Source organism: Stegastes partitus, unplaced genomic scaffold (genome assembly GCF_000690725.1).
Source record: "Stegastes partitus isolate 25-593 unplaced genomic scaffold, Stegastes_partitus-1.0.2 Scaffold1602, whole genome shotgun sequence".
NCBI classification, from domain to species: domain Eukaryota; kingdom Metazoa; phylum Chordata; class Actinopteri; family Pomacentridae; genus Stegastes; species Stegastes partitus.
Genome location: NW_007579333.1, coordinates 80095 through 91212, shown reverse-complemented (window position 1 = coordinate 91212; position 11118 = coordinate 80095). Strand labels below are relative to the sequence as shown.

General features: G+C 48.5%; 1 protein-coding gene across 1 annotated transcript in view; it reads right to left on the bottom strand.

The window, feature by feature from the left end:
- Window positions 1-1850, bottom strand: part of kazald3 (Kazal-type serine peptidase inhibitor domain 3) — a 5334-nt gene extending 3484 nt beyond the window's left edge. Inside the window, exons 1-2 of the mRNA XM_008300874.1 lie at window positions 1737-1850; window positions 372-978 (exon numbers count right to left, since the gene is read on the bottom strand). Coding sequence (XP_008299096.1) covers window positions 372-978; window positions 1737-1850 — 721 coding nt within the window. The remainder of the gene's footprint in view (window positions 1-371; window positions 979-1736) is intronic.
- Window positions 1851-11118: the final 9268 nt, after the last annotated feature.

The following is an 11118-nucleotide window of genomic DNA, read 5'->3' as shown; positions in this document are numbered from 1 at the left end:
ATCACAGGTGATTGGACCACATCGCAGGTGACCGGACCACATCACAGGTGATTGGACCACATCACAGGTGATTGGACCACATCACAGGTGATTGGTCCACATCGCAGGTGATCGGACCACATCACAGGTGACCGGACCACATCACAGGTGATCGGACCACATCACAGGTGACCGGATCACATCACAGGTGATTGAATGTATTTAATCTGCATTAAGATGAAAAATCAGGATCAGTTAAAATAAAAAATCTGGTGGAATGAAGGAAACTCGCAGGTTTTCCACCAGATCATTTCTGTTTGTTTGTTTGTTTGTTTGTTTGTTTGTTTGTTTGTCCTCTGTGCCAGGTAAACAGCTGCTCCAGGTGCGCCTACCTGTCCTGCACGGGCTCCTCCCTCTGCTCTGCAGTTGCGGGTTGGAGAACGCGGCCTCTCGGAACCGACACATGTTCATGTACGTGGTTCCGTCCGACCCGCAGACCGGCTGCTGCTCCTCACACGCGCACACCGCCTCCTCCTCCTCCTCCTCCTCCTCCTCCGCCGCCGCCGCCGGTCCCGGTGCTCTTCCTGCGGACCGCCGCTCCGCCTCACACCGCAGCCCGGTGCCGCACAGCCCGTAGAACCGGCTCCGGTCCCCCGGGTCGCAGGCTTGTCCCTCCAGGTTCCCGCACTCCAGGCAGCAGCCGCAGGAGTCCGGCACCAGTCCGGCCCGGCAGCCGCGGGTCTCCGGGCACAGGTCCGGCTCACACGGCCCGCAGCGCTCCGCTCCGCCGGTCCGGTTCCCGCCGCCGAGCTCCTCGTCCAGCCGGTCGTAGTCCAGCAGCGGGTCGGAGAGCAGCAGCTGGCCGGGAGAGGAGGCGCTGAGGGCGGGCAGCCGGCTGGGGAGGCCCCGGCATGAGTGGAGGGTCACACAGACGGCCAGCAGAACCAGAACCCGCATCTTCTCCGGGACTCTGGGTCCGTCCAGACCAACGGGGAGCCGCTGGGTCGAACCGGGTCAGTGTCCGGGAAGGAGCCGCGAATCAACCGAGAGTTTGGACCCGAACCTCACATTCCTGTCCGGAAACAAACGGAAAGAGACGAAAAGGGGACGAAGGAAGCCGGAAATAACCCGGTAAAGACGGACACGAGCTCCGGAGCAGAACCGGGAGAGCAGGACAGAACCAGGACCGGACCTGAGCCCGAACACAACCTGACTGAGCTGCAAACAGCTGATCACACGCACGAGACCTGCTGTCAAGTCCTCCACAATAACACACAGCTTCCTCACGCCCTTCACAATAAAAGCCTGGAACCGGCCAGCAGAGCGTAACGGAGTACATTTACTCGAGTACTGCACAGAACAACGTGGAGTTACTTTACTTCAGTTCTTCTACTATTTGCAGATTTAGTGCAACGATGTAAAACGTGATCAGCAAACAAACTCTGATGGGATCAAATTCTGTGAAATAAAACTTTATGAATGAAAAAGCAGCTCCGCTGGGTTTCCAACACGTAGTGAATTAGTCAAATGAATCCCCATAAATGACTCATCTCTGATATTGAATTGAAATTCACACGACTGGACGTGAGCTGGATGAGTCTGGAGCGGATCAGAACACTGATCAGAACACATTTATCATCAATATTCTACATGTTCAGTCATTTAAATCACTGGCGGCTTTCAGGTTTTATTTTGAAAGGTTAGGGTTCTGGTTCCTCTCTCACTGAGTCCCACCTGACGCTCTCAGCTGTTCTCACCATGCTGCAGGCTCCAGAACCACCCGGAGCCTTTGAGTTGAAGTGGGTCCTGGTTCTGGAGGTTCTGCAGGGCCGAGCTGCAAAGTTCTGCAGCAGCAGGTTCCCGGTTCTCATGGTCTCATTCTGTTTCCGGTTCTCTTTTCTCTGGTTCTGTGGCTGGCTATTTTTTAAAATCCAGGTTCTGTTTTTTTAGTCCTGTTTTGACTGATCCTGGTTCTGGTTCTGAGTTCTTTTGTTGCTTTTTTTCTGTTTACTAATTTGGTTTTCTGATCTTTTTTTTAATCCTACCTTTTATTTTTGGTTCTGCTTCTTGTTCTGCGGGGTGGTTCTGTTGGACTCCATCCTGAGCTGCTGCTGTGGACTCTCGACAGTGTGTCGGTGGTTCCTCAGAACAAAGCGGGCCGCTCAGACAGGAATAGTTCTGTAATTGAGGGTTTGTGGCGGCTGCGGTTCTGCTCTCAGTTATTTTCTGCTGCCGGAACAAGTCTGGACGGATTCTGTTGTGTTTACTGTCGGTTCCACCTGGACCGTGTTCAACCTGCACGATCAGAACCCAGAGTTCCACCGAAGCTGTGGTTTAAATCAAGTTTAGAGGATCAATAATCAGCTTCATTACCGTAATGTCCGGACTATGAGCGGCTGCTCATAGTCCGGACATTACGGTAATTTTATTTATGGATTTTTGGAGGTTGGACACTGAAGAAGACGACTTTAGTGGTTTTAGTGCAGGAGGAAGATGAAGATAGCCATCAGTGACTTTTCCTGGTAGCTGCTGGAGTTTTATTTCCTTAACCAGCCGTGTTACAGGAAGTGTTCAGAAAAAAGCCTCTACGGTACGTATCTGTGGATGTTACCGCTACGCATTTAATTAAAGGTTAAAACATCTTTCTGTGTAAATATCTCATGTTCCAACGTGGACACCTGCAGCTTAGAGACCAGAGCAGGCGGTAAATGTGGGCGGGGCAGAGAGGGCCCGCCTCTCAATCCGTCTGACCAATCGCTGCTCCTATGGCTCCGCCCCCCTCCCACGATTTTTGCGTCACTGGCTCCAAAAATCCAAGATGTCAACCAGGAAGTAGCAAAACCCTGGCTTCATGTTCTCAGAGCAGAAACCAACGGGTGACGTCACGGCAGCTACGTCCATCTGTTATACAGTCTGTGGTTTAAAGTCAGTGGGCGGGGCTTATATTCAGGTGCTCAGTAGTCCAGACATTACGGTACGAGGGCTTATTTAGTCAGATGTAATTTGATACCTTCAACAAAAACATGACAAAGTGTGCAGCGATAAAATAAATGAATATCTAGTCTGGTGTTGCAGCTTTTCAAAGGTTTTTATTCGTTCACAGGTTGAATTCTTCTGCCGAACATGAAAGCCTTCACGCTGACGCAGCAGAACTCGGGTTCGGTTCGTCGGTCGTTGACTCAGAACAAACATTCCAATAGTTGTTCAAATAAAAGGGTTTTCTGGTTATTCCAGTTTCTGATGTTTAACCGAACATGCAGCAGCTTGTAGCTCTGCACATCCAGAACCAGCACCTAGAACCTGTGAACTCCAGGTTCTGGTTCCTACCAACGATCCACATCAACGTTTAGTCTGAACATGTAAAACCCAGAACCTTGTCTGGTCCAGCTTCACCACATCAGGTTCTACTGAACCATGGGTCCATCCATAGACAGACACTGACAGGAGCTTTCAGGATCAGAACCGGCCCGGTTGGAGGTTTGGCACCTTTTTTTTTTTTTCATTTTAAGGACCAATAATTAAACTTGTTGGATCCGTTCAGTCGTAGCGGTTCTGTCTGGTCACCACGTTTCATGGCTGTCAGAGTTTTGTTTGACAGGTTTCTGGGTCGTTCCTCTGCAGGATCGGTTCAGGACGGCTTCAGGTGATCTGCAGGTGTGTGAGGTCACGACCCCGCCTCCCCCCCGGCGCCCCCCTCCTCCTCCCTCGAGCAGAGCCCAGACACGAACAGGCAGTCGTAGTTCCACAGCAGCAGCAGCAGCGCCACCAGCAGGACGCAGAGCAGCAGCACGGCCAGCAGGAGGCGGCGGCGGCACGCAGCGGAGCAGAGGGGGGCGCCCAGGGGGGGAGGGAGGAGAGGAGGAGGGGAGGGGGAGCAGCGACGGAGCCACAGACACAAACGCTTCAGTCCAGAAGGTTCGTGTTCACACCTGCCGGGAGACATCTGGAGGTTCTGGAGGTTCTGGAGGTTTTGGAGGTGTTTGGTGTTCTGGTGAATCTGAGCTGAACATTAAAAACAGACACATCAGTGAAGCTACAAAATCAGCGCATCCCAATCTGAGGGTCGGGGCCCCACAAAGGGCCCCGCAATAAATCTGAGGGTCGACAAGAAGAACAAAGAAACAACGTGTCAGCAGCATCAGAAACAGGAAGATCTAAAGACGGAGGTCCAGGAACATCAAGCCAACAGCAGGAAGAAACTACAAATGTACGCTAAAATGAGACTGAAAACAGGGATGCACCAGATATCGGCGTCCACATCGGTATCGGTCCGATGAAGACGGTCGTCTAACGTCAGCGCCGTCGCCTCTACGTCTGATGTCGCTGCTGTTTCAGATGTTTTTATCTACATGTCCTGGACTTAAACATGTTTTACTTCTGTTACGTAATAAAGAAGCCCATGTGGTCTAATCTGGACTTCTTCTGAACAGTTCTCACAGTGTTTGCTGAGAACCTCGACATCAGTGACATCAGAACCAGAACATCTGTATCAGCCAGACAGTTTAATATCCTGGATCAGTAATTCAAAGTAAAACAAAGTGACCAGAACCACCACAGACGGACATAAACGGATGTGAATCAGCAGACGGGCGAGCAGCGAAGCCCGTCGTGTGTTTACTGTGTTTCACCACCAGAACCCTGTCGGATCAGCACAAAGCGTTTCTGCACCTCGTCGCGCTGCAGCCGTGACCCTCTGACTTTAACCCTCACCATGAAACCAGATGCGTTAGTCAGACACACTGCATCATCTCGTGCTCCTGGTTCTGCTCCCTCATCATGGAGCACCGTCAGAACCTCCTGAGGGAACCTGGAGGACTCAGAGAACGTCTTCAAGAGCATTTCAAGAAACTAGTTGTATCTGCTCTCAGATGTACGTCGCTTTGGATAAAAGCATCTGCTGAATGAAATTGTAAACTGTAAAAATTGTAAACCCAGGGAGCCTCCTCCAGGCTCCTCCAGGCTCCTCCAGGCTCCTCCAGGCTCCTCCAGGCTCCTCCAGGGACTATTCAGACGTTAGATCACAGACTGTTCACTCTTCCTCTTCCTCGTCGCTCTGCTTCATTCTCAGCTCTAAAAATAACTGAGCATCGCCACGGCAACCGACCAAAGGGCTTCAGGGTTACCGTGACGACCACCGAGAGGAGCTCACGTGTCACGTGTTGAGAAACCAGCTGCTTCAGACCTGCTCGGGGTTTTCACACGCAAACGAACTGAAAGGGAAGTTTCAGGTTTTTCAGCTTAAAACAAGGTTTCCTCTGACACGTGTCATCAGCAGCCCTCGTAAGCGTCGCTGTTCGCTTAAAGGCACATTTATAAATAAAGATTATTGAAACGACAAACTGTGACGGACTCTAAATAAAGTTTTATTGAACCCTCTCACTCACCTCTCAGCTCTTCTTCTGTGGTTCCTGCTGCGTCTCCTCTTCTTCTGTGGTGGAGAACAAACACCTGGAGCTTCTTCTGCAGTGCGTGTGGCTCCGCCCACGGTCTCCTCAGCCAATCACAGGAGCCGATCAGAGAGTTTGACCTTCAGACTGAGAGTCAACAGACAGAAGCACAGCTCAGAGTCCCTAAATCTGCCCCCGAAGACCCTAAAACTCACCCCAAGACTGTCTCAGATACCCCCAAGCTGCCTCCAAACCCTCAAATCTCCCCCAAAACTACAAAATTGGCCCCAACACCCCAAAACTGCCCTAAAACAACAAAAAAATGCCCCAACACCCCAAAACTGCCCTAAAACAACAAAAAACTGCCCCAACACCCCAAAACTACCCTAAAAAACCCCACAAAACCTGCCAAAAAAACCCAACCCATTAACGCCCCTACAACTACCCCCAACCCTTCAGCTGCCTCTAATACCCCCAAACAGCCTGAACATTCCAAACTGCCATCTAAAACAATAACACCCACAAATCTGCCCCCAGTACCCTCAAACTGCCTGAGCATCCCACAAGTGCCCCACAAAAGCACAAAATTGCCCCTAGCACCCCAAACTGCCCCCTGAAAAGCACAAAGCTTCTTCTTCAGTATCTCCACGTCCCCCGACAGGCCCAACATTTCAGACGCTGAGCTGAACACGTGAAACTGTAAAACACAAACTTCCCAGAAAGTTTACGACAAAGACATTCGTGGAACGCTCACCAGAGTCGTGACCGCCCGCGCTGCTCCGCTGGACTACACTTCCCAGAATCCTCTGCTGTGACTCCAGTCTGACCTCAGAGTCAACACTTGAAGTTTGAGTTGAAACGAAGCCAGAAACTGCTGAGTTTGAGTTCAAAGAACCTGAGCCGGATGAAACGGGTTTGTCACGGCTCGGTCTGAGCAGCAGCAGTGATGAACATGTGCTCCTGTAGTTCATCGTACTGCAGTCCAAGTACAGTATCGGCAGCAACACTTCACATTGTTAGCAGCACTGTTTATAGGCATATAGTGGGTCTCAAAGTGGGGCTCACGGCCCTCCAAAGGGTCACCAGATCAATCTGATGGTGCCGCTCCCCTCCAAATGCCTCCAATACCCCCAAAACTGCCCCACCAATCACCCCAAACTCCTCCAACAAATACCCAAAAACATCCAGATGAAATTTCTCTAAACCTGCCCCCAGACCCACTAAACACCCCTAAAGTCTACCATTACTCACCCTGATGACCCCATACTCACCCACCAAACACCCTAATGGCATCTCCACCAGCTAGATCCCCAGAGACCCTTAAAATACCCTGAAAACCAGCTCCAGCTCTACCAGCCGCCTTCGAAACCATGTCCACCAGTCACCCCAAAACCAAACTAACCAACCAAATACCCCAAAACACTCCTCCAAAATGTCTGTTAAACCCTCTCACTCATAACCTTCGACTTATCCTACAAAATACCCCACAAAACCACCCCAGCTACCTTAGACTTAGACTAGACTTAGACAAAATACCCCACAAAACCACCCCAGCTACCTTACTAAAGAAGCCAAAAACATTCCCACCAAATGTCCTCAAAACTTTTTGACCAAACACCCCCAAACCCTTCCAAAGACTTCTTTAAATATCCCATAATAGCCCTACTAACTACCCCCCAATCTCCCCAGACCCACCACCCAAACCCAACAAAACAGCTCAACCAAACACCCCCAAAATGCTGCCAGTCATCTCCAAGACTTTCAAAAAGTTTTCACCAAATACCCCATAAACAATCCTATGACATGTAACCTCAAACTCTTAGCAATAACCCTAAAAAGACCCTAAACTACCCTGAACACTCCCACCAACCACCTGAAACTCCCCCAGCAAACACCCTTAAACCCAACAATCACTCGCAGAACACACCCACCTCCCAGATACCCCTACAAACCTCCAGACCTTCACCAAACCCCTTCACAAGACGTTTCCCTCGTCAGTGAGTTCATAAACCAGAGCCCAGTTCGTTTTTGGACCATCCTGTCGCTGCTTCAGACGTCTGAGAACTTTCTGGATCGTTCCGGCTGTTAACAGCCCTGGCAGCCATTGATGATGCAAAAAAGGACAAGCAGATCTTTTAAGTCAAATAAATATGAATTTATTACAGAAACTGTTAATGCTGTTCACAGATTTGATGCTTCGCAGGTTAAAGTTTCAGTTTCACTAAAACATCGACTGGATTGAACAAAGTGCAACGACTGAACTGTGTCGCTTCGTTAAATCACACTGAACTTTACAAAAGCTTCACATTTCACTTCTTCTCAGTGTTTCGGGTGAATCTCGAAGGTCGAGACGCTACAGTGTCGCTTCAGACGAACAAACGTCCAGAAAACCAAAAGACAAACCAAACAAAGCGACGAGCCGACGTTCAGCTCGACGGGACGAAGGAGGAAACTCCGACAGAAAGACAACGTCAGCGTTTGTTTCTGATCACAGATCAATACCATCAATCAATGCTAACATCATCATCATCATCTTCGTCTTTTACATCAGAATCATCAAAAACAATAAAAACTGACACCAGATCTGAAGCATCAGGATGAGCTGCTCCAACAACGTCCACTTCATCAACCAATCAACAATCAATTCTGCTGATTGATCAGCTTCATGTCCTGTTCAGCGAGTTCAAGTTAAAAGTCGGATTAAATCAAGAGTTCAACGTCACAGTTCAATGTCAGACGGCTGTTTTACACGTCAGGAGTCGACTGACTCACTGTTTTAGGGCCGATATTGATTATCGATTGACGGATAAATGGCCCTTCAAACAATACAGGAGATCTGGAAGCGGCTGAATGTGTTTCTGTAAAACTGATCGTTCTGATTGACGAGCTCCGATTCAGCTGTTTTGGGCCGAACACGGAGCTGCAGGCTTTAGTTTGTGCAGCAACAGAAAGCAGAATAACGGAAATAAGGAAGATTTGAAACTAGATTTTATCACATCGTCTGAAGCAGAAGAAGTCAACAGATAAAATCCTCCCGTAACAGAACCTGAGTGTGATGATGGAAACCAGAACCCGAGTTCTGACCCGTCTGCTCTTTATTCTGCATTGACCAATAATAAATGAACTTCTTTCTGTCACTCTGTCGTCTAAAAATTAACCAGAAATTTGAACAGAAAAATGCATTTATGGACGTTCTATGGCTTCTAACCAAGAATGAAAGGTTCTGATCCGATCTGTCTTTGAATCAGCGAAACGTCTCTGAACCAGCGACTGAAGCTTCAGCGCACGGACAGAATGATGAAACTAATAATCTGAAGGCCGATCAGGTGACAGATGTTTTGTCTGTATTCTGGGTTTCCATCAAGTCTGACAGATGTAAACGAGGAAACAGCTGATTTCATTTTATGCTGACGAGCTGTTTTAGTCTTTGAACCTCCTCACAGACGACAGGAGGGACGACTCAGCTGCCGGGTTTCTCATCTTAATGAGGCTTCTGGAGAAAGGATCAGTTTTATCTCCATAAACGTTAATATCTACGTACCAAACATTGATGTGACGTATTTGGAACTCACTGCTGATTTGAATCTTATTAACGGATGAATCCGTGAATTAAACCATAAAAAAAGACTTTTGCTCCTCAGCAGGGCCTCCAGACGAGTCAGAGCCTGAGTGAGGAGGTGAAGCCGGCTGCAGGATGTGGGCGGCGCCCTGCAGCGGCGTGTCCGACAGCGTGGACGGTGGGAGCAGCTCGCCGGGCGTCACCGAGAACAAACCGCTCCGCCTACAGCCAATATTTGCTCTGCAGCCGTCGGCGGACCTTCACCTGACGGAACCTGCACAGTTCACCACCGTTCACTCACATCAGCAGCTGAGCCTGAGCCACCGGAAGCGGAGCCAGAACCAGAACCGGCCTGCTCAGACTCAGACCAGGTGAGTCAGGTTTAACGTTCATAAACCAACGACATGCATCAGTGGAGCAGAAACGCTCACTGAAGGAGGACTGGTTCAGATCGACTGATCCACATTGTCAGAAACACTTCAGACTTATTGAGCTAAAAAACATCAAGTGTGCAACTATTTTGCTAATTTATGAATAATTTTGAAGCAAAAACATGTTCAAAGTGAAAACGTTGAGACGTCTACGACTCCAGTGAGAACATCGTCTATCTACACTCGTATCACACATCTGATGCTAAACCTGTAGAAACACTTTGATCTTTAACTGCATATGAAAAACATTGTGCGAACATTTCTACGTGTGACGCGCTCCGTCAGATATTTAGACGCTTATTATCGACACGAACACAGAACACAAGCTGGTGTCTGAACAACACATTCATGTTACACACACGTGATCAGATAATAGTGATCAATAGAAACGTTTATTAGTTATAAAAGCTTCATATCACCTGTTTATGTCTACAAATGTCTGTGTGTACGTACAGAACAGGAATAAAGATGCACGAGGCCTTTAGTTGTCCTGAAGTCACTCTGAAAGACGACTAAATCTGTTTGATCTCATCGACGTGATTCAATTTTATTATTAATTTTAAAATATGAAACAAAACTGACTAAATGAAGCCATGAGTTGATGTTTGTTCTTAGTGGATTTACTGAGCGACGCTTTTCTTGTGTTGTTTGTGTGTTTTGGGCTTGTGTGAGTTTTCACTGCAGCAGGCGTACATATGAGGAAAAAACACCTGAACCGTCCTTCACAATAAAAGCCTTCCTGTTCTCAGTGACGCTCTCGGCTTTTACCTTCACATCTGTTTTTTTACATCTTTATATTCAAGGCAGCTACATCGCTTCTGCAGCGTGGAAACCTCCTAACTCCAACCGACCTGTGAGAACAGGCCCGCTGGAGTTAGGAGGTTTCCACAGGACATCAGTTTCTGTGACTGGCAGGTCGTGTTAGAGGAGGTAGACAGAGACTGACATCAGAGGGGGCGGGGCAGTGACTACGACTCCCAGCATGGCCTGGGAAGGGTGGGCGGAGCCTCTGGGATCAGGAAGTTTCCTCTACATTCGACTGAAGACACCTGAAGGATCACAGGTTCAGCTGTCGGTCTCATCATGAAGCAAATAAAGTCAGAATTTTGTGCTGAGAAACTTTGGTATCTTGTTCAAAACTATGGATGAATTCTAATCTTATTTTACACCTGAAAGAAAAACTGTGCAAACATGAAGCATCTGACTTAGTGTCCAATCAGGGAAACGGTGCCTGTGTCTTTAAGAACCTGAACGGCTGCACTGAGCATGTGCAGACAGCTGATTTCATGGTTTTATCATCACATCAAGGTTGCTCAGAAGAATTTGATCAATTAATGCAGAAAAATGACATCTGCAACCAAAACACCTGTTACAGGTGAGTCAGCGCTACAAACAGTGCTAATGCTAATGCTAACCCTAAAAGCTAAAGCAGAGGAGGAGGTTTCATAAAGTTTGACCAAACTTCCTGTCAACACATTCCCTGAATCCCTGATCCAAACGTTTCCTCCTGAGCGACCTGTCTCTACAGACTACGTTACCCATCAGCCTCAGCAGTGGAACACTGCAGTCAGCTTCCAGGATTCAGGACATGTTTGTAGTTCTGATGAACTTTCTGTCCCAGAGGCTCGACCCAAACACACTCTGATAACCGACCAGTTGTCTGATTGACGGGTTCCCCACCAAACGGGTTCCTGATCGACAGGTTCCCCATCAAACGGGTTCCTCAACAACAGGTTCCCTTTTGACAGGTTCCTGATCAACA